Source organism: Camarhynchus parvulus, chromosome 2, assembly GCF_901933205.1.
Source record: "Camarhynchus parvulus chromosome 2, STF_HiC, whole genome shotgun sequence".
In the NCBI taxonomy this organism is placed as follows: Eukaryota; Metazoa; Chordata; class Aves; order Passeriformes; family Thraupidae; genus Camarhynchus; species Camarhynchus parvulus.
In genome coordinates this window covers 65982645-66007500 of record NC_044572.1, presented here as the reverse complement: position 1 = coordinate 66007500, position 24856 = coordinate 65982645, and the positions used below count along the sequence as shown (strand labels likewise).

Here is a 24856-nt window from a genome sequence, read left to right as displayed (position 1 = left end):
TGTCTATAAGCTGCACTGCACAGGATAGTGTAAACTAGGTATGCAGCACTACCAGCTGTCAGCTTGAACTGCTTATTAAGGGTGACTTTTAGTGTATTTCTCACTAAAAAGATTTTCCAGTATCAACATTTGGATAGTACATAAAATAAATAATCCTAACTTAAGGCTAAATAAACAAAAGATTAAAGGCATGTTAAAGCGTAAAGAGCTTAAGTTCTGCTTGTTGCTGCCTGAAGCCTATACAAACTCTTCTTTATGCATTAAAGCCTTCCAGGGGCCTCAAATTGCCTTTGAGAACATAGAATAGTTTGGTTTAGAAGAGACCTTTAAAGGTCACTTGGTCTAACCCTCTGCAACGAGCAGGAACACCTTCAATTAGATCAGGTGGCTCAGAGTCCTGTCCAACATAACCCTGAATGTTTCCAGGGACATCCACCACCTCTCTGGGCAACTGGTTTGCCACTCTCATTGTAAACAATTTCTTCCTCATACCCAACCTAAATCTACCCTCTTTTAGTTTAAAACCAGTACCCCAGCACAACAGCCCCCAATAAACAGTTTGTGCATGTTTCTTGCAGACCCTGTTATGTAGTGGACTTTTGCACAGATCTGCTCCCATGAATGCCTGTTACTACAGAGCTGTATTTAAGTGGAGTTTAAATTCAGGTTCTGAACAAGTGAGAAGGCATCTACCACAGCTGTCCATGTTCATGCAGGATGCTGACAAGAAGGCAGCAAGCAGCGTATCAGCACTTCCAGCGTACCTGCGGATCAGGTGCTGCACTAGAGCAGCAGAGAGCTTTGTAAGCTCTAATGTAGAAAATAAAAAGCAACTTTGAACTCCTTCTATATTGACAGTATCAATTTCATCTACAAGTGTCTTGCATTTGCCCAGTCACATACTCTTGTTTTGCACTGAGCAGCAGTTACCAAATTAAGGTGTCTCCCCACGGGATTGTGCTCTGGAGGTACGCCCTGTGCAGTCAGAACCACACTATCAGGTGTTTTCAGCATGGCTTTGCCAGCTCCAGCAGTTACTGTAGCCAACTCAGATACTCGTTTTAAGCATATTTATTAACAATTTGTAAACAGGAGAAAAAGTGGAAGATAGACAAAGACAGCATGGTTAAAGATCACAGAGTGACTGAGGTTGAAGGTCCATTTGCCCCTGCTTAAAGCAAAGCCACCCACAGCCAGCTGCCCAGGACCATACCCAGTTAGTTTTTGAATATATCCAGTGATGGGGACTTATCAACCTCTCTGGGCAATCCATGCCAGTGCTCAATCACCTTCACAGTAAGAAAGTATTTCCTCTATTCAGAGGAACCCCCCTGTTTTTCAGTGTGTGCCCACTACCTCAGTGTTGTCACTCCTGGCTCCCCCATCTTTGTGTCCTCCCTTCAGAGTTTGTACACACTGATGGAAATCCCCCCAGCTTTCTCTTCTCCAGGATGAAAAATCCCAGCTCTCTCAGACTTTCCTCAGAGGCGAGATGTCGAGTCCATCATCTTCTTGTCACTTCATTGGACTCTCTCCTGTAGCCCCATTTCCCTCTTGTGCTGGTGAGCCCAGAACTGGACACAGCACTACAGATGCAATGAAAATTACAAAGTAAAACTTTACACTTAAAACATAAGTAATAATAATAATAAAAAAAGGAAGCATAAAACTGAGAAATCTAACAAAGAAAACATCTAAAAAGTAGAGACAAGCAATACATTACTAAGACATCTCAAAAAACTAGCATAACAACACAATCCAGGTGTAGAGAAGTGTTAAGTCAGCATTGTATGCTATTTGTGCACGAATATTCTTTATTGCAATAGTCTTTGCTTCTCTACAAGAGAATGGCAAAGTGATACAGACCCCACAATGCATCATTATGCTTAATTCCTCATGTGATGACAATTCCTCATAGTTTTTTCCGATGGCAGCAGCTTTTGACTAGTAGTAGGGTGAACCAGTCACCTTAAAGTGAAGGATATTATGCTTCTCCTAAAACTGCTACTGTGTCCAGCTTGCTTCCCCAGAGGTGCTCACAGAAAACAACAAATCAACAAAAAATGACAATGCAAAAAACTTCAAATAAAATGCAGAAAGAGCTATTTTATGGCTGCCTTATTTTCCCTTAAAATTGTACTTGTACAGAACAAGGAACACAAACAATTTAACATCTCTAATGCTGGGGGTAAAAGAAAACTGACCTTATGTTGGTACCATTTCATTTAAAGTACAGATGGGCTCTGCTGGACTTGGGGCACATTGGACTTAGGGTATTAAAATCTATCCCTTGCTCATCAGACTTACCAAGGCAACTTTGGGCAAGATACCATTTATGCTACATCTCTGAAATGGAGATAGGGATTTGCTGCCTCACAGGCAAGGCTGAAATTAATCTCTAAAAGTTGAAACATCACGAGTTTTATATTAAATATTAAAATTAATATAAAGACTTTCGAACAGGTAAAATGTAAAAGAAAACCCCTTCCACTAAAAAATTCTGAGCTATTAACTAAACCATATAAAAAATCCCTCCAGAAAAAAAGTATTAATCCATTTAATTACTTCCTTAACTTGTGAAGTTTACTTATTATTTCCTGCCCTCCAGAGTATACATGCAATTTTATACTTCTTTTCAGAACAGTAAACAACTCAAAAAGTTTCCATGATTGAACAAGCAGCAGTCAAACATGAGAGAGGGGCTTGTTTGTGCCTGGGAGCATGGGAGGCAGAAATAAAAGAAACAATTAAGACATACCAGGTTAGTGAGGAAGGCACTTATTAAAGGAAAAAAAAAAGAGCACTTGAAATAATTTATTTCCTCTTCCTCTAGTTCTCACAGGCAGGCAAGGGAGAAGAGAGATCTTCTTGGAAGATGGAATGAGGTCAAGGAGTTAACTCATATGTGCACTCATCAAGACCTTTCCAAAAATAATGAGAAGTATGAAAGATTTTTTCATGGAGAATAAAGGATTTAAAATAATCACCCAGATGGTTATAAATTATATCAAACAGAAAATCTGGAATGTGACCAACCTGCAACAGTGTGATGTAAGCCCTTAAATGCAGGAATACAAACCTGAAACAATCCACAGTGCATAAACAGAGCATGTTGAAAAAGGATTTCACATCCAAAAGCAAGAAAGACAAGTAAGGAAGTAAGGAAGACAAGTAGGAATGATATAAAGCTCAAGCTTTAGCTTAAAAATTTGGTAAGTTCACAGGAGTGGTAAAACAAGATGAAGACAAACGGTTTAATGCAAGATCAGGAAACACTGTGGGTTTGGAGGGCAGGGCATTAGTTCTTCCACACTTGTATTCCCACGCAGGTACCTGTGTAATCAGCAGTTCTGCTGACACTGAAGGACTGAAATACTGCAGAAATCCACTGCACAGTCAATTACTTCATTACTGAAGTGTACCAGAAAAATGCAAAAATGTAATATGAAAGGCAACTGCAAATGCATGCTGATTTAGAAAAACAGAGCTCCCTCAGCTATCCAAAGGAGGCAGAAGCAGGTATCACAGAAGTAGATTCCTGACATCAGAGGAGATGCTGGTCAGACTTAAATTATACTGAGAATTTCAATGTTATAACTAATTCCTACATCATAGATTTTTTTTACAGAGAGGAAAAAGTTGTGTAGCACAAGAATAGAAAGCAAATAATTCACATTATATTTAGATAACAAATTTTCTGGTGAGAGAATTGATTGGCCTATTCCTATAGTTTCATCATGCCTACTGCAGAGCCCAGGAAACAATAAGTATAAAATGCAAGTTAGTATGACCAGCCTTCAACACTGGGAAGGGTTAAGCAATACCCCAATATAAGTGCTCTTACACAAAAAATAAATAATTTACAGGTACTTTGTGGACAAGCCCTTATTCATATTTCATAGACAACACAAAACCAACACACATATACAGTACAGAAAACTCAACCCCAAAATTTTGTAGTAAGAACACTTACAGGTTTGTAAGGTTTTCTAGCTTGCATGCACTATGAAGCTTATTAAGAAACCCCCACAAACAGTAATTCACTGAAATGAAGGTTTTCTTAAAGAAGGCATCAAACTGCACAGACCATGATGTGTGGCAAATTATAAACTACTCTCACTTGTGTGTGCATTTTCTTTAACACACATATTGTTGATTGGCAAGTACTAGACTCACACCTATGAAAATAAAGGGCTAACTCTTAAATCTATGCTATTAACAGTAAACCTACAATATCCATTTGTATATAAAAATAATTTTGAAGTACACCAGTAAAACAAAACATACGCTTCTACAGTTAAGAAAACGATAAAAAAATAAATCAAAACTTCCCCTAACAATAGCTCATTAACTCAGTCCTGTATACAATAGAAAATAAATTAAAAGGTGAATTATTGTGATTATTATTCTCTCCAAAGAGAGACAATAGAGACAAAACTGGATTATATTAGCTGTCCAGAAAAATACATACTACATTTGAATTCTAGTCAGAAACTTAGTGACTGACTTCTCATCTATTTAAATAAAACAGATGCCAAATGAATTATATTTACTATGACTTTCTGCATATATTGTAGCTTTCACATAATTTGTTTTTCTAAAGGTTAATAAAGTTGAGCAACAGGCAGAGTTTACGGCTAGCAGAATGAGGACTGTAAAATTATCTTAACCTCACTGGAAAGACCAACTTCACTTAGTGAAAAGAATGCAAGGGAATGTAAGAGTTGATAAATATTACAGGGAAAGAAGTGCATCAATCCCCATGACTTGGTCAAATGCACTCTTACACCAAATTTGAAATTGGAATGCTTTATTATACCTTACCATAAAACTTTGGCTGCAACATGAAAATGGACAGCCATGGCAGGCCATCCGAACCCTTCAAGGTGTATCTGTTCACCAAATTCTCACTTCTCTACCCCATTCAGGACACAATCAATCATGCAGCAGCTGGGAATTAAAACCCCAAACTGTTCCACGCAATAAATTCTCCTGATTTGGCAACAGTGGGTTTGCATGTGTTGAGAGGCTTTGCTGACACCCCAGACAAGCATCAGAGCTGGGAACAGTGCAGTTATGTCAGCACAGCTCTTCTCTTGTTCATCCCATCCTGCTCAGCTGGCTGCTACTCCATGTTCTATTCCATAACATATTTAACACGGCAGATGCAAGCTACCAAATAAATAAGAAAAATTTAAGGCACACTTTGTGTCTGTTCTTTGATTACAAGCTCCTTTGAACAGCAATTCTTCCTAAGTGTCTGAAAAACATTTTGTATATCTCAAATATTTTCATCAACTAGTATTTTGGACAGAAGGCCATCCTGTGAGATTTTTTAATTCTTTGTATGTTCTTTCTGACTATATATTTCTAATATCTAATTAATTTTTGTCTAAGTTGAAAGAATGCACACCAAGATGCATCTAAGGGACACAATAACAAAAAAAGCATGACCATGTAAGAACAAGGATTTGTAAGGTGATTAGTATTTTTAAAGTGCTGTTGTTAAATATATAAAATGAAAGAGATGGCAAGCGATTCAAAAGCAAGTTGACTATAAAAGAAAGAGTGAAAAATGGACTTAGTCTTCCTAAATTCATGATGAAAAAGACAGACTGGTAGCACATTGTCTCCTCCTGTCACTGAAGAAAGAAAACTGTAATCTGTACCCTAATCCTCTTAACTTCATCAGAAGACCACACAGACTGACATAATACATACTCCAATCACATTAGCTAATGCTGTTATTATTTACCCCAATACTGAAATTGAAGAATTTTGATTTGATGATATAAATTCAAGAACTTCCATATCTCTTTATACCACTATCATAGAGAGGGCCACAGGCCACTAAAAATGATGTATTTGACTACAGATTAAACAAATAACAGTTTCTTACATCAACGTTTCCATCTCACCCCATTCAGCCCTAAAAGCCCATTTCCCCCTAGCAAAAGCATGAGTGTTGACTGCACAAACTCAATCTCAGTTTTGTGACTTGCAAGCAATACTAAAAAAGAGTAACACTAGGATTTCAATAAAAATTTCAATTATTACAATAAATATCAAGTTCTGTGATGATCTAAACAATAACTTAAACAAACCCCAACATTTTTATTTAAAATGTAAAAGAGTGACAACATACTGTATTCTAAACCTTCCACCTTTACATTCACAATTTGGTCAACCAGTTGGTGATTAGTACAGTATTACATTTAAATTATCTCACCTAGACAATTAACAAAGAACCACTAATTTCAGATCAGCCACATGGCCAATATTATTAAAATGCCCAAACCAGTCTTCTACTGCGTCCCACTTGAGTGCAGCTTCTCAGCAGTTTGCCAGGAGCTGCTGTCCTTCATTGTTGATAAAACCATCTGGCAATGGCCTACATCACCGTTTGTGATGAATTCAAGTGCTCTGAAGAAAGGCCTCATGAAAGTGTGCACTTATAGCAATCTGCAAGCAGACAATATGCCTTCAGCTCCTTTGGTTTTAGTAACATTCCCTTTGGAAAGTGAATCAGTTGAAGACTGTTCTAATAAAATAGTAAGTCAAAGTCTAGACAAGGCATGAACCACTGTCTATACAGTTTGTGACAACGTCCTTGATTTTCTTTCTTCCACACTTTTTTTCCAAAGACCAAGCAGTGAAGGCAGTTTGATTTTGTCCTTATTCTTACTGTAAACATTAAGAAATATACCAAGGACAACCAGTAAGCCTGACCACACGTACCTAAAGGGGAGGCAGAGGAGAGGAAAAAGAGTTACCATTAGCACTTTATCTGTAGCAATTACATACCAATATTTGTGGATTAAACAAACTTCACATTAAGAAGAGAACAGTTGAAGAAAAATCCCCCAAAAATCAGTGGACTCTGAGATAGAATTTCCCTGAATCTTTATTATTACTATCCTTCCATCCTGCTTTATTCTTGTCCTGGCTGGAGAGCTTATTGAAATTAATTTATAAGTTAAATAATAACTAAACAGTATCTGTTCTTTCTCACATGAATAAAATAATCCTGAGGGGTTTTAGTATGTTATTCCTTCCTATGCTTATGACCGCTAAACTGGTCCAAAACATTTTCTCACTCAATGCCTTACATCCATACCTCCCAATGTAGGCACATTTTTGTTTCAGCTCTTCATTCTTTTAAGCCTCCATGTTTTTAGCTGGGGTAAATTCCATTTGGGATTTGCATGCAAGCTTTTTTCTTAAAGCAATTTGTATATAGAAATAAAATAGAATTCTATGTTGTTTCAAACCTGAAGCAATTAAAATCAAAGTAGCAACTTAGCTGCATTTTTCAGTGTAAGCTCTTTCTTAAAATTGAAAAAAAGGGAATAAACCCAAGCTCAAACATTTGGCAATTTAATATACCAAGATAATACAGTTACTTAAAAGGGCTAGCTAAGAATTTAAATCTGAGCTTATAAAAGCAGGAATAATACCATAATGGAGAAATTCCCTTCCTTTACACAAATTTTCCAACACAGAGAAAGTACCCTAACAATTTATTACGCATCATAAGCACTAGATATTATGTAAGGTTTTTCTTAATTTTATTTGTTGTCTTCTAGATCTTTAGAAAAATGTGAACTCTTTTTTCTAGCATGATTAGCATCAACAAGCCAGTCAATATTTACAATAGATTGCCAACATTTGTAGAAGATACAAAAAAGACAAGCATTAAACCCTGGATATGATTAGTGTCATTATATTTCCACAATGAAGAACATAATTTTTTATAAAATACTTCGTAAAAACTATAAATACTTACTGTAACGTGAATGGCTTTGCAAAGAACAAAAAAGAAAGCACAATGGACATTGCTTTTCTTCCTGTTGTTACTACAGAGGAAAACAAGTATTAACCTCTTTAAGAATTCAGTTACAACAAAAGAACATAACAAAGGTTTAGCAGGTAACCTCATAAAATAATTGTCTCACTGAAATGATGATCACACCCTTGGTGCAAACATAGACTGCAGATGCACCAGTGCAGCGCAAAACAGCACTGGAAGCATGTGATTTTTGGAAACAAGTACGCTGTGTCAGTAGTGCCATCTCAAGTCACACAACTCACAGCAAGGAAATTTCCAGAACAAGACTTGCTATTTAATAACTTCATGCTAATCAATCCACAGTCTCTGAGAGCAACACGCAAACAACTGATGATACAAACTCATCTGTTAAAGCTTGGATGTAGACCAAAGACCAAAGGTCAAATATCTTCCTATTTCCACCTGATGTTCTTACAACTCCGTGGCGTTTTGGGCTCTATTTTTGAGTGGAATGGGATTATCCTCTCACCATTCTTTTGAAGTTACAATTTTGCTTAGAAGCCTAAGAGACCAAGGATGTCTGACTTCAGTGACTGCATTAGGAAATTTCCCTCAAAACCACTAAGAGACATTCTTCTACACCTGATCCGTTCACTAAAAAGAATCAAGTAGTAAGAAGAGTGGAGAACACAATCCTGTTTCCAAAATAGAGATAAACTCTTTGGTTGCTCTGAAATTAACTATAGCTCCAGCAATTTTTTGAACAACTTCAATGCTATCTGCAATGAACAAGGATAAAGCATTACTGGCGAACTGTGTACCAGGAAACCTATGTAGTTTATCACTGAAACAAAATCAATAAATGAGTGAAAGTTGTAGAAAATGTTTAAAAACAAAGTAAGAATGCACACAAGTTTACCTATGGAGACTAAGGGGCTGAGAAGGTGTTATTCTATATGATGACACAGGGCTCTCACTTGAGAAAGACCCTAGTACAGGGTGCAGTAGGTCTGCACCTAAAGAGTATTATTTTTTTATTATCAGAAAATATTTTGTTTACCATGAAGTTCCTTTAACTATACCATACTGGAAATTCCCATTTGTGTAACTACATCCAAATTAGTCTTACTGCAACACCCTGGCAAAAGGAACCAATGACTACTGATGTATTTCCACAGTGCTTTGGCTAGAAAAGCAAGTTTCATTCTTCCCAACTCTACCACACAAAAAAATATTCACTTAAGAGTATTTTATAGTAGAAGAAACAGCCTTCACTACTGCTTCATCTGCCCCAACTTCAACTTTTTAGTAATAATTTTCTTTTTACAATTTAAGAAATTTATGCACATCAAATAAAATAATTTTCTATTACATGAAAAATTAAAGAAGAATGAAAAAGAAAATTGAGTTTTAATTAGAAAACAGTTTACAAATTAATAATTTAAAAAATTGTTAAATTACTTCAGTTTTTCTAATTACAATTATTTCTGTTCTTTCAAATCAGTTATTAATTAAAATATTTATGTAACCATTTCCTTCTAAATTAAGTGCCTTTTCTTCTTTTTCCCAATTAAGTCTGATAATTTCTCATTCTGCTAATAGAAATACAATTTTCATTAAACTCTTTCACCCCACTCCCCTCAAGAAGGGGGAGGGTGGATGGGGGAGCTGGGAGGGACAGTAATGAATGTGGTGTTCTTCCAAGGAACAATAAACATTTTCATATTGCTACAGGCAAGACAGAAAGGGCTCAAGTGGTAGAATTGTCAAGGTCAGGCATAAGAAAACTGGGGAAAGGTTTACAATTTACAGCATTTTTAAACTTTTTTTTAGTACAGTCAGACTTTTTTTTTTAAGAGGTATTTTAATACATGAAACAACCCTCTCCTCTGGGTCAATTTCCAGTCAGGAGAGCTACTGAACTTGGTTAAAAGCACATACGAAACAGATATGCTACATAGGAAATAACTGATAGGAAATCAGAGCATGCAACCCTCAGGTCAGAGAACAATGATGTATTTTCCCTTCCACTGCTGTGAATGAAGTAGAGCATCACCTGACAGAAACCAGGGTGTCTTTCAGGAGAAGAAGAAAGGCAAGCAGCTACATGACATCTTGCTACACCTTCCCCGCACCAGGCCCTTGTGACTAATGTTTGTGGTTTCACGTGCTTAGAAACAATGTCACTGCCTACTATGCCCTTCTACAACATCCTTACCTTTCCTTTTACATTTTAATTGATACACGTCTTTTTCTTTCTGTATTTTCCTATGAAGACAGGCTGAGAGACTTAGGATTGTTCAACCTGGAGAAGTGAAGGCTCTGGGGAGACCCTATAGCACCTCACAGTACCTAAAGGGGGCCTGCATGAGAGCTGGAAGGGGACTCTTTACAAGGGCATGTAGTGACAGCACAAGAGGGAATGGTTTAAACTGAAATAGGGCTGCTTTAGAACAGATATTAGGAAGAAACTCTTTATTGGCAGAGTGCTGAAACACAGATTATCCAGAGAAGCTGTGTCTGCCTTTTCCGTGGAAGTGTTCAAGGCCAAGTTGAATGGGGCTTTTGAGCAAATTGGTCTAGTGGAAAGTGTCCCTGTGCATAGCAGGGGAGTTGGAACTAGACGGTCTTTGAAGTTCCTTCCAACCCAAATAATTCTGTGATTCAATTTCAACTCCTTCACTTAGAACAGTGTTTGCTTCTGCACTAAAACATGGCATGGACTATATGCACAAGTTTACTTAACAGGCTCTTAATGGTTGAAACTGTGGCACAAAAAGAATCAGGAAGATCTCAAACACATTCTACCATGTGAAGATCCATGCTACACAAATCAGTCAGAACAAAGAACAGAAAAAAAGCCAGATAAGAACTATTCTCAAAAGCTCTGTCTTAAATAATAGAATAGGATTACTTTGTTTTTATACAAAGGCAGTAAAAATATCATTTGTTCATACCTGTTACAGCGAGAAGGGCACCAAAGATTTTAATCAAAGCTAGAACAAAGGATATGCCAAAATACCCAGTCAGGGAGAAAAGGAATGCATAACCATAAGTCTGAACTGGATGCTGCAACAATAAAAAAGCCGGTTAGGAAAATGTAAAACAAACCCTGAGGTATTGCAAAATGACATAAAACTACAGACTTTAATCAACTGCTTGAGCAATAATAAGGTGTTCAACAATGCATTCATGCAAAAATCCTTATTTAATTTTAGTTAAATAATGGAAAAATAATAATGAAATTATAAGCTCATAAGTCTGGTCCTGTGATTTTGTTGCTCTTTAAAACATTACCCTATCTAACACATCAAAGACTGGAAAAACTTGCTTACTGCATGAATTATACAAGTCAACCTGTTTACATGATGAAAATAGAACTTTAGAGAGAGAAGTGGTAAGATTTTCTGAATCATACAGAGCAAGGTTTTCCAATGATGTTCTTCATAGAAAAAGGGAGATCTTTACACCTACCTTTGAGCAAAATGTTACAGCAGGGCTTAATCCACTAGTGCATGTTAATCCAAATAAAATATACACAAAACCTATTGAATAGGAATACAAAACCTAGAATAGGTAAGAGAAAATAATTACTAGGTGATACTATACAAAAGGACAAAATTAAATGCTTTCAGATGCTTGCCCCTATTAATATGCTCAGCAACTCAGAGCTGAATTTGAAGGGTTTGATGATATGTTTACTAGCATTTATGTAATAGTTGATGTACAGTGAAAAGTCAACATTAAGTGTTAGACACATTCTTCCCACCCACAACAACATAAAAACTTTGGAAAGTTAGTCAGTTAATAATATCCTGAGGTCAATGTCAACTGTGGTAAATCCTTCAGGTTCAGGATTTCACAGCCTAAATAAAACTTCCCACAACTATGTAATTTAATAGTCTGAAGAACACGTTACACATATTTCATTTTCTGCTGCTTATCCAGCACAGTAAACACCTGCATTACATTAAATGTGCAAAGGGTAGCACAGAATCACCAGAAGTGCCACATAAGTTTCATCTGTGTCACTTCAGTTCACATGCATGGCACACATGCACAGTTATAACAAGCAGGATTTTCAAATATTACCTGTTTTGGCCTAGTTGAGTGCTCAGAACACTCAGGAAACAGGTAAGCTCTTTATTTTGTCTGCACCCTTATTCAATCCATAGGTGCACTGAGCAACAAAACAATCTTCATCTATCCTTTCCCACACTGAGCCAACAAAAATAGAAACTGGAACTGTCCATCCATCCATCCATCCATCCATCCATCCATCCATCCATCCATCCTCCCATGCAGCAGGGGACATTCAGCTGTCTGGGTAACATTTAGTAATCTTTTCTTGTCAACAGAACTATTCTACACAATATTGGCTAGAACATGCTGATCTACTATGCTTTCAAAACTCAGTGTCTTGTTATATCTCAGTTATTGAGAAAAAACTATTAAAAATTGTTAGCAATTCCATGAGACAACAGACCACTTATCACTGCTCTATAATAAAGAAGGATGCATACATGTTTAAAGACCAGACCTGCTTTCAAACACTTAAAAACCAATGATCTAATCCTCAGAGTTTTTACTTGACACTGTTTATATGCACAGAAGTCAGTCCCTAGTTCTTCACTAGCCTCTGCGTCCAGCTTGTCTCCCTAAGTACCCAAAGACTTCACTTTTCACAGCCAGGAATAAGCACCACATTGCTATTTCCTTGTTAGGCAGGCCAATATATGTCACTTCCATAAAATTACACGTAAGGCAAAAATCAGGTAAAACTTTCCAGAACAGCAGTTACTATTTCAGCCACAAAACATCTTTTCTCTTTCCACAATTTCTTAAATCCAGGGCAATTTCCAAATTTGACAGAGTAAGAGAGACCCTGTGGATGACAGGTTCCTTTATGGTTCAATTTTATTTCCAGATCACTGTCCATTAAACATGATCTCCAATTCAGATTCAATTTTTACCCATAGTCTCAAGTATAGAAAATTATTTCCAAAATTCTGCTTGTACTTCTGCACTGAATTCTCTGAACTAAATCCTCAAGTGGAATGTCTAAACCGTGAACAAAACCTTTATATCCTAAACCATTACACTCATTCTCTACAAGTAGCATGAGTATACAGTATGAAGACCAACATTGTCAGACTAATGCAGAATAAAAAGCAAAGTCCTGGAGGCAGCAGAAGTTTTGTAGGTAAGGCAGCAACAACTGTCAAATGCAAAGTGGTCAAGAAAAAAGCTACAGATGGCACTTTGGTTTTGGATTTTGGAAATGACAGCTAAAGAAGGCTGCACCAGGTCACACAGCCAAATCTCTTCCCCCAGCAGACCTCAACAGTGAACACTAAGAAAAAGCAGAAGAAAAAAAACCAAGAACACAGTGGCACTTATAGTTATATATTCTTCCACTTTCCAGAAACTTGTAGCTCAAACTTCTCAACCCATCTTAAATCACTTCTAGCCTTAAATGAAGATGCCTTCTAACTTTTTCTCCATTTCTGAAGCTATTCTCATGAGAAATTAGATTTTTCTAGTTAAATATCAAATACATGTCAAATATAGAAAATAAATTTCAGTAACTTTTTACCTGTGGCATATTCATATCATGCCTTTTATAGTAAAAGACTGACTTATATTTACTCAACTTCAGAGAAAAACATGCCAAATTCAAACAAGTCTTGTCTTAAAAGAAAAATAACCTCAGACCATATGAATAGATAATCCACATTCCAAGTAAGTATATTAAAAAAAGGAGCAAGACATTATCAAAATTGTATTTCACTGAATCAGGAACAAAAATATTCACCCCGTTTTACAGATTTCAAAAGAATTTAAAAAACCTGCCTCCCAGATGCTAGCACACTCTAGAATATAAAGTATAGCAAGTTAAGTAAAGCAACACGTTCCATGTAACACATGCCCAACTACACCAGAAGAACAGTGTGTATTTTTCAGAGATTAAGTGCATGATCATTCAAAAAACACTACAATGATCTCAGGCCTGTAGGGTAGACAAAGGAATTGTTGATAGAAATGAGTGTTTCTGTAGCTATATTGTATTTGTATTTGAAGCTGCACACAGAAAGCAGCACCCTTGAAAGGTTAAAAATGAAACAGAGAGATCAGCAGAACTCCTCAGACAAACACAAAACCCCAAGTACACCAAGAGCTTTTCCTTCCATAAGCAAGAGAAAAGCACATAAAGTCCCATGCTTTGTCAATGGAGGCCTTGCCTATGATAAAATTGTTAAAAAGTTCTTTTAAAATTGCAAATGTGGTATTTACCATTTCTGAATTAGAACCATTGTGCAACTTCATAGCTTTTTCCTGTACATTTCCTATAACCGCATCTGCGCAGAGGGCAAGGGATATTAGGATCACACCTATTAAAACAAACAAACAAACAAAAAAAAACAAACAAACAACACTCTTCAGAATATTCATTGCAGAATGGTGGCAAAAAGGAATAGAGAAGGAATAGAGAAATAATAACCAGCCCTTCCTTATAAAAGTCAGCAAAAATATTTCATGACATCAGCACAAAGGAAGTTTCCACCTCCACTCTCCCTCCACCAATTAACCCCTGAGCACTGTGTGCCTCTAAGCTGGATGGGAACATCTGGACATTGCCATAAAGAAGCCAGCTGTAGCTTTTGTAGTAACAAGAGTGACAGAGTATCAGCTGCAGTTAGTTAGTGAAGATAAATAACCAGAGAAAATACTCTTTTTGAGTAGTTAATTCCCCATTATTTTTTTTCCTGACAAAGGCAAATAGAAATGTTAGATATAATGGTAAAACAAATGCAAGAGGATTGAAAAGCAGAGATCTTTAATTACTAAAACATTAATTTAAAAGAAAAACTACTGTTCAGGTACAAACTCTATGGTCTTAGGTTACCATTTATGCTGACAAGGAAGTCACTATATAGTCACTACTGTAATCAGCTTTCCAATAACAAAAAACCTGATAACTCTAGGCACGTCAGTCACAGTTCATTTCCCAACCTACAAACTTTCATGACTGTTGTATTTAATGATGAACACAGGTTGGAATAACACTTTTCCTAAGTATACAACATTACAGAAGATACAAATCATCAAAATGCAAATCAAAACCCACTCTAGTCTTGGTTCCTTAAAAGACCATGTCAGGGAAGAAGCTAGAAGACTAGAAACAAGCAGTGTTTTATTTTCTTAATCCTATATTCTTACAGTCAGAGGTGGAAGATTTTAACATTTTTAAGGCCCATGAAGTTTAAGGTGGTATTTTCTTGGTAAGAACTTTAAACCAGTGTTTTTAGTTATGGAACCATTTCCTTTCCAAGGCTAGACTTTCCAGGTCTCTTCATCGTTCAAGATTATCAGGCACTGGAAAAGTTATATCTCAATGGAAAAGACAGGATAACATGAATAATATTGGTAATGCTAAAAATACAGGTATCTCATCTGCATGGATTCAGCTCTGGTCCAAAGATATAATAACAGCTCCAGCTCAGCAATTCCACTCTGTAAACTGATGGATGCATGTCTCCATGGGCATTCTCCATCATGATTCATGTTCCAGCTGTGCTTAATGGCCCAGGCACACCACTGGACAAATGCATGGTTCAGCACTGGACTGAGATGAAAAGGTTACCCGGAACCTGAAGCACCAGTGCACATGGAGAGAAATGTGGGGACAAGAAAAAAGTTAATCTTATGCCCATTACACATTTTGGAGTGTGAGGAGAATTGTTCCAGTCATTGTGGCAGTGCTGAGCAGAAGCAGCAGCAGCAAAGCCATGGATGAGACCAGCAGTATTTCATTAGATGTAAAGCATGAGTAAAAACAATTGGAAAAACTGGACCCAAATTAGTTCTGAAAGAAATCTGCATAGAAACAGTTCCACACAAATCACTGGAATGAACTCAGGAATTCAGTTACCTTTTGTCATTTGATAAAGAAATTCAACTAAGTTTTTCATTCCAAACAACTTAAAATCCTTGCTTTGCTTCTGATTTAGGTAGTATTAAAAGGTTAAAATGAGAGAACTCCACCTAAAAACTACAGCAAATCTGACTGCGATCATCCGTTAACAAAAAGTAAATGGTTCTAAAATGGAAAAATACTTAAAAATTTAACTAGAAAAGACAACTTATCTTTTTAAGTTTTAAAATGTTCCAAACAGATTTTATCATATTTATTTTAATATATATGTACTGGGATAAGTCTTTCTTGAGAATATATGAGACATTTCAACTAAGAGGGTGCAGTTCCTGGAAATTTTAGGAACCTAGGAATTTACACTTTGAATAAAAGTCTCTTCTGCCACAGACAGAGTTCTGCTAGAGCAAAGCTACAATGAAACTTGCATTTTCAGTAGGATACCTGAAGGCACTCCAACAAGAACTCAAAACTTCAATGGAATGCTTATTGTAGGAAAAACCAAGCATTTTTTTAAACTCCAAATTGTGTCTTTACCTGTCAAGTTGAAGTTTGGTGCAACTGTGCTGTCAGCTAAAGTAAACCATATTAATCCAAGGCTCATACATAGGGCAGCAGACACATCTACAATATTGTAACGTTTTCCTACAAAACACAAACATCAAGAACGGACTGTTAGCACTCAGAATTTCATGTTTATCCTGTTTAACAGACTAGAAGATTACAGAAACATTGTTTCAATGTCATTCTTCTACTTAAACAGAAGACTCAATGCTCTGGTTTTTCAGAACCAGACTTAGTTTCTTCTACAACAGAAATTCCTACCACAGGGAAGATACCTGATTCTTGTGATCAACTTTGGTTTGAGTTCGCAGTTACAGCACTGACACAAAGCACATCCTCCCTGACAAAGCATTCCCTTAGCAACTTCAGGACAGCTTAGATGTTTCTTAATACTATTCCCTCATACAAGACATTCTGGCTGCCTTTACTGATCAGAAAGAAGTCAATTCCAAACACTGACAGACAACTTTGGTACTCTGAGAACTCTACACTGTCTTATAGTGTGGTAGAGACAGGTTGTGGAGGAAAGTGGAAAAAGAAAGTAAGGGCATGAAAAAGCAGGAGTTAGTTTATCTTGTTTAAAATAACGTATTCTTTGCTCAGAAGCTGAACTTTGAAACATAAGCTTCCAAGGGGTGTTTGTTGAACTGAATTTTTGTAACAATAATATTAAAAAGAAATAGCTTCTGAGACTACAACACTACTACAACACAATAAAAAGTTTCATAAAGCTTTAGGGAAATACTAGTCACTTTGCATTAAAATGATAAAATTACTCCTAATAAAAGGTAAAATACTGTGTAGGCATGTACATATGTAAAGCTGGAAACTCCTCTGAAAATTCAGCTGTTTTTCAACCAGAAGGCCAGAATTACCTGCAGAAACAGAAACGCAGCATTCTCGATTTGGTCCATTATACTTGTCCATGTGGAGTGTTACTGACTAAATTTTTGTGTATTGAACACAAACTTTTATAATATGCTTAACCCTTCTAAATCCAGAAATACTGAAGTATATTTATTCACATAACTACAAGCTCTTTCTGTTTTTCTCCATATTCCATTTCCTCTTATTGGAATATGCACTATGACTTTAGGACTAGCCAAAGACATGCAAAATCAGGTGTATTTCTGATTAAACATTTAATCAAAATTTAGGAATTAATCTTTTCCAACAAGAGTAGAGATTTTCTTCACAACTCATGGTTGGATTCTTTTTTCCATTTCAAGTTTTCCATTTCAATATTAAAATTGTATAGTTTATGAAGTGATTTAGTTTAGAAAACAAACTTACACTTAAAATTAAGAAAGCTTGTGTAAAAATGAAGTTTGCAAGGGACCTGTAGTATGTTTTTCCCCATATTTTTGTTGATCTAAATATATTTGTACATTTTCCCATAAGATGCTTCAGAAATTCTCATTTTTCCTCCCATAAGAAAAATTCTACCAGCAGAATTTTAAAACGTACAGGATTCCATCTGTGACTGCCTCCCAAAGAAATTTTTAAAAAAATCATCTAATAGCAAGACTAACACTTACCTTGTATAAAAACCCCACCTATCATGACTGGAATCAGTTTACAGCACTTGAAGATGACTTGAGTAGGGTAATTCAGATATCCTAAAGAGGTATTTGACAAACCCATAGTTCCCACTGTCAAAAATGCTATTATCATGTAGGTTTTGCCAGGAATTCTACAAAACATAAACATACAAATCTTGGCATTACAGACTCATCTAGAGGAGATTTAGCTTGGAAAATCTTTCATCGAGTAAAGAAATCAACATCTTTCTCACTGAATTTCACTTCACAGAAACTTAAAAATGCACAAAAATGTCTGATTTCATATTTCATTTCTTTCAATTACTGCAAATAAAAAGCATAAATACAAGACAATAAAAACTTCACGGCTCATGAAGTATTCAAGCAGTAATTCTTTAATCTCCTACTGAGAAGGTATGTTATTTACACAAGAATCAAGACAAAGGTTTCAAAGGAAACGTGGAAGATTGGTATAGCGAGATAACCTGGATCTTAGTTCTGTCATAGGTCACTGTGACAACTTCTTTGGTGAAGTTTTCATGTGAACCTGGACATTTTTAAAATTAAGAAAGTTGAAAGAAGTACCATTTTTTAATGAAACTCAATGAAACTAAGAGAGCAGTGATTCAGATACCATGAACAGAGGGGCTTGTTGAACATTTTCAATGTTTTGTTCACAATCTGATGAAATTATCACCTGACAACAGATGATCCAACAGTAGCTTTTGTGCTCACTTTGTGCTTTTTTTACAGTTACTGCTGTGCATATGTTCAGCAATTTTTCATGCATACTCAGAACCACACTAAGAACATAAGGAGCTGTCTTGCTGCAATCCTGTCTTATCTGTAACTCATTATGTGATGTACATATACTCTGAGGCATGCAAGAAAAATTAAAAATTTAAGAAATATAGATTTCTGCATGTCTACAAGAAGATGCCTGGGTTATAGAAAATAAAATGTAAAATATATTTCAGATCTACATTTTCAACACAACTTACTTGAAGGGAAATGCTCTGTAAGCATTTCCAACTGGTAATAAAACCCCATAAATACAAGTAACCCAAAAGGTAACTGTGCAATATTATCTGATGCATTGCAGGAAGTCAGGTAACTTGAAATACAATCTGTCAGTGTTTAAAGTAAAAGGAATAATTTATCAAAGTTATGTTGTTTCACTAAAAAAGAATTTTATAATCTAAAACCAGTATATGCAAAATCATCCAAGGCTGACTGCAGGTAAGGAAAACTAGTTATGTTCAACTAGAATATGAGGCAACTTTAAAATTCATGTACACCATGACAGCCTGTATTCAAGTTTCCAGAGTGTCTCAATAAACACTTTGCAGAGACTATAGATGGGTAGGAGGCTGCAGAATGGCTACATTGAGTCAGAAAATATCCCATTTCCAGTGGGATTCAGAAATCAAAAATTTCCTTGGTCCACTGCAGTGAAAACACAGAACAGTTTTGTGGAGAGTGGTATGAGCCCTGTCTTAAATGAAAACCACAACACTTCAGAACATCCTTTGAATCAAACCCACTCAGCTACACAGTAAGCAGAGAGCAGACCTTTGACATTCTCCAAGATGCACAGCATGTAAGAGAATCTCTTGGTGAGGAAGTGCCAATATTTGAGGAAAACATATTCACTGACAGATGGCTTTAAGTGCTGTGAAGTGCATTGGCTCTATTCTAGATGTGATAATCCCAAGCAACACATACGTGACTCATTCTCTATCAGCCAATATGTTCTCTAAGTGGGACAGTGACAGCAGAGTCAACTGAATTACTTACAGGTCCGAAATCCAAGTGGGTGATTCTAAAATATTCTCTACCATCATCCAGCAAATTCACTTCCTTTTATCTACAGAACTGCTAGCAATGCCTCACAGTACTCACATTCAAAAAACAGAAGGTAAATTTATGGTAAGTATCAAATACTTCTAATTTCATGGACAGTGTAAAATGCTTGGAAAAACACATACCTTCTTCTTTTGTCCTGAATCAACTGCAATTCTATTAGTCCAAAAATGGAATAAAATCCAAATTGCACTAAAGTGAGGTACCAACCAAAAGGTTTAAAACCTTCCACTGAAAATATCAATTCCTATAAAAACAAAAACCCACCACAGTCACGTACACACACCAAAATATTAAATGGACAAAAAAGAATTAACAGACCTTTTCCCTTGATGTACATGCAAATCTAGCCTTTGCAGTTGCTGGTTATTAACTAGATTTATCTGCCATGTGTAACTTGCGAAAATATAGAAAAAGAAAAGACCATTTACGTTCTTCAAAATGAAAGAAGAAAATTTACTGTTGTTGTAAATACATTAAAATTAATGGATCAATTCATTTGGGGAATACATCTGATGTATTACCAATTATCTCATATTACAGATGGCTTCCTGCCTGCCTTTTTCCTGCTCTTCCGTTCATTTACTTCATTAGACCATTTTTAATTCAGATTTTATAAATATCTCCAGATAAATTGAATACAAATTTTCTCTAACGAACATGCTTACTGATAATTTTCAGCTCTTAGGAATGCACACCTAATATTTTAAGTGCCAACATTAAATAGCACTTGTGAGCTCATAAAAATTTGTACGCTGTAGGAATATTTCCAACCAGAGCAACTTGTTGTGGAAAAATACATACACATCATAAAGACTTATGTAGGTGCATCAGCTATAGAAACAAAAGGCTACCTAATATCTGCCTTTTTGAGATTCTGCTTTTAATTAACGATCATGTTCTCCTAACTCTTTTGAAGTAACTTTATGTTCACAAACTTCTCAGCTGCTTTCGAAAATGCATTAGAAATATCATTTTTAATTATCAAGTTTTTTAATCACTGCTTTATTGAGAATACTCAATGAATTTAAAAATAATTTTAAAACGGGAACAGAAATGTAGCTGCTCAAGATAAGAGAGAAAAGATTAGCAGAATGGTGAATGTTTAACTAAAATGGCAGAAACATTATCCTTCTGCTTAAAAAATTACTATAGTACATGTTTCAGCTCTGTCCTGAGAGCAGAGAGAAAAATAAGATGACTGTAACTGTACAGTACTCATGGAACTTAGGGAAACCTAAAGGTTTCAGCATCAATGAAGACTGTGGTGTATCTTGCATACAGAAGTAAAAGATCAATTTATGTAAGTCCAAGTGATCTAAACTTTACAGGCACATGAACCATAACGGCAACTTAGATTACATATTACTTGCTGCTCTTGAATACTGAAAGGCTGACTTCGTAATAAATATCTAGTTTAAACATCTATACATATTAAAATACATACTATATTATTATGCTATTGAAAAAGACAAGGGGTAGGAGGAATTGGCTAAGACAGAAGTTCATAATATTTACCTGTAAATATCCATAGATTAGATAAAACATAAAAACTCCAGAAACACAGATAAAAAATTGAGTAGGTTTGCTAAATTTGCTGAGATTCATGCCAAGAACTACAACATCATCTACTGATTTGATATGGGGAGACATAGCTTGAGATTTGGAAGGTACACTGATGGAAATGTATTTTCTTGATGAAGTGAATTTCAGATCCATGGTTCCTGGCTCGCTGCATTCGGGGCTATTGTTGTCTTCTGCCTGCTTTTCTCCTTCTGAGTGTTTTCTGTCTGAAAGCTGAAAGAAACGCTGAAGTCAGATGGGACAGAACATACAGCCTTCCAACAACAACAGTAAATGAATGTGACATTTACAGGGGAAATATATAAAGGTTTCAGAGTTTTGTGGAATTGTTTTTACTCACAGATTTTACTTATCTTTTCTGATGTCCAAAGTAAACACTTCATGAAAGCAGTTTTGCTTCACTCCTACACTCGACATAGCAAACAAACCAATCAATCAACCCCAAAACATCAGCAACAGAAAATCAGCTTGGGTTTCTCAACATCTCTAACTGGTCCTCTCATGTAGTCACAGGAGTGACTGCTCGGGAGAGAAGTGATCTCCATGACAGCAGTGAAAGAACTGGTATTGAAGCACTGTGGTTCTGCCTACCTTCCTTCATCTCCTCAGCAAAACACACCAGACTAGCTCACAACATGGGAAGCCTTGCTAAAAACTACAGATTTGAGCCTATGACCAGTTACAAGCATGGAAGCTGAAGAAGTTATCCCCTCATCCTCACGTTTATTCACTATTTCTTGCACCGTTCTTCAGAAAAGACCATGGAGATTGAAACAAACAGATTGAGATGCCAGTCTCAAAAATCAGACTATTTATCTGAAGAGGTCTATGATATGGCAATCTCTTTAATATTTATCACATGCAGCTATTTCGACACGTAATAGAAAACAAAACTGGATGACTGAAGCCTACAGAAGGAATGTAGCAGCTTAGTAGACTGAGATGCAAATAATTCTGTTCTCCAGTTCAGCAGATAGTAAATATTTGATGGGTTTTTTACACACTGGTCAGCCCATTGTCCCAAGATTTTTAAGTGTAGGTCAGCATCAAGTTCCATGAGCAGGCAGTAATTACACTCTGTTTGTCCCAACTGTTTAGTGATTTGTTTTTCCCAGCTCAAGAATAATTCTCCTCATCACACACACATAAAAAAATGCTTTCCCCATTGTTTTCAAATTTAAAATGTCCCAGTACATTAACACTAGATCATGCAAACACTGTAGTCTGCAAGAACACTGGTAAATAGATTATACAATACTAGAAATTTTAAGGTTAGCTGAAAAATTAAGTATTAGTATGAAGCTTGCAAGGTGCTTATGTTTTCTTTTTCATATGAGCTACCATCAGGTTGGAACACGACTCCTGCTAGAGTTCTGAAAGAACATCTTGGGGAGTATAACAGATATTTAGGGACCATAATAATTATTTGTGCTTAAATTCATAGCTCTTCACCTCAAGATCAGAAGTGAGAGGTAGAAAGTTTACCCCTGCAGACTTTTAGCTAATCCCAACATGAAGTGACCATAAAACAAAAGAAAAAAAAGTTTTAGACTAATTTTAGTAAAACCAGGAAAGCACTAATGTCAGACAATGAGGTATGAGTTCTGATCACCCTCAGAGAAAGACTGAAAGAACAATGGCAAACAAGGGTTATCAGGATGGAGGAGCAGGTTGTCCATCTTAGGAACTGAAAAAAGATGAAAGCATAACTTGTCTAGCCTAACAAAACTCCAAGGAAAAGGAAATAGACCTGCTTTCCATACAAGTATGGAGTACCCTAAAGAGAAAAATCAGTTTTAATTTTAAGGACAGAAGAATGAGAACAAGTGGGTATGAAGTGATCATGAACAAATTTATGCTTCTCAGACTATCTGGTTAGCTCAGGAACTGGCTGGACATTGATTTAGGAGCGATCATTTTTACATCACCAGCTTTGGTTTGCTTCTCTTTTCCCATATTTTTCTCCACTTCTTAAAAAATATTTACCTCAACCCATAATTTTTTTTCTACTCTTCCTTTCCTCTCACCCCATCCCTCTGGGGGTAGTGAGGAAAGTCAGCAAGTGGCTGTGTAATGCTGAGCTGCCTCCCAGCACTAAACCACACAATTAACATAACCTTCGATTTTCAACTATTTCTATTAAAAATATTTCCTCAGGAACACCATCAGATTTTACAGTCTCTCCACTTAATTTTTTGCAGATTACTGAGTCTGTCATGAAAGTGGTAAACGGTGGAAAGTGGAAACTGATCACTCCAGACACACCCACAACCATCCATATAAAACTATGATACATGGTAATTGTTTTTCTCTACATCCTTCAAAGAAAATTATTTAACAGCTGAAGAGACTGTAAATGTATGTATGCATTTGAAACAGTCTCCATCAAGTAATTTCATTAGCAATAGTGACAGAACTCTTCTGAAATTCACAATGACTTCTCAAACTGCTATTTTTCTAAGCATGAAAACTGTTATTCTACTCCTCTCATCAAAATTCCTCAAGCACCTAATTCACGTCTTGAACAAGCACACATACGGCAAAAAACTGCTTTATGAAGAGTTAAGAGCTGTCCTGATTTGTGTAAAATACCAATTTCCCTCCCTTGTGTAAAAGTGTAAACAACAGATTCTTTCGATCAAAGACTTCCTGCTTCTTCCCCTTCAAAAAAAAAAGTCCCTTGCAGATCAGTACTTTAACCTAGCACAGAAAATAGTGACTATTACACGAGGGAGAAACAAATGAACAAGTGAGTAGAAAAGCAAAATTTTCTTTGCCTCCAAAAAGTTAACGACTTGTACTAAGCATGGCAAAAACATCATGAAGGAGCTCGAGCCTTGGCTGGCCAAGGTTTTTTAACACTGAAGAACATCTGTTAAACCCATCATCTTGGCAGAAACCAGCGTCTTAGGCCGCTCAGAAAAACTCGCCTGAGACACACAAGGCGAGCTCCACGTTGGCTTTGGCAACGACCCTCCGGAGACCAAGCCAGAAATGCCTGGTGGCAGGACAGCCGCTGGCATCGCAGCAGGGATGCCCCAAGTGACAGGGAAGCCAAATTCCATCTGCGGGAAACCTGAGCAGACACTTTGCTTGACGCTACCTGCGTCCTGCTCCGGAGGCAGAGCAGGGAAGGGAACAGGGTCCAGCAGGAGCCCTGAGCCTTCCTTCCTGCCCGCTCGCCTCAGCCAGGTGAGCCCTTCCCGAGCGCCTGGCAGCTGTCCCGGGCAGGGCTGGCACAGCCTCTCCAGCCGCCACGGGCCGCCATTCCCCGCCCTTGCCCCGGGAAAGAGAACCCGCGGGCCGGCCGAAACCCTCCCGACACTCAGTGCCAGCTCCTCCCGCTCCACATCCCGCCCCCGGCGCCCCTCACCGTCGCGCCCATGGCCCCCTGACGCCGGGCGACGCTTCGCAGGAAGCGACCCCGCCTCCTTCCCGCTCGCCCCCAGTTCCTGAGGGAAGGAGCGGGAAGCGGCCCCGCCCCGTACCTGTCCGGCGGGCGAGGAGGAGCACGGCGGCTCCGGCCGGCCGCCCCCCGCCAGCGCGTCCCGCCCGCCCGCCGGGATCGCCGCCTCCCGCGGG

At 37.1% G+C, this 24856-nt stretch overlaps 1 protein-coding gene across 2 annotated transcripts; it reads right to left on the bottom strand.

Annotated features, from left to right (window-relative positions):
* Window positions 1-1059: 1059 nt before the first annotated feature.
* SLC35B3 (solute carrier family 35 member B3) lies at window positions 1060-24856 on the bottom strand. 2 transcript variants are annotated; one of them, XM_030971552.1, is made up of 10 exons: window positions 24763-24856; window positions 21209-21487; window positions 19816-19937; window positions 17825-17979; window positions 16260-16367; window positions 14084-14181; window positions 11264-11356; window positions 10747-10858; window positions 7787-7856; window positions 1060-6738 (listed from the first exon to the last, which is right to left on the bottom strand). In XM_030971552.1, exons 2-10 carry the CDS (start codon window positions 21407-21409, stop codon window positions 6588-6590), a joined length of 1110 nt encoding a protein of 369 aa, XP_030827412.1. In that variant the 5' UTR covers window positions 21410-21487; window positions 24763-24856; the 3' UTR covers window positions 1060-6587. The 2 variants fall into 2 exon arrangements, with proteins under 2 accessions (XP_030827412.1, XP_030827410.1); XM_030971550.1 differs by lacking the exon at window positions 24763-24856 and adding an exon at window positions 24648-24678.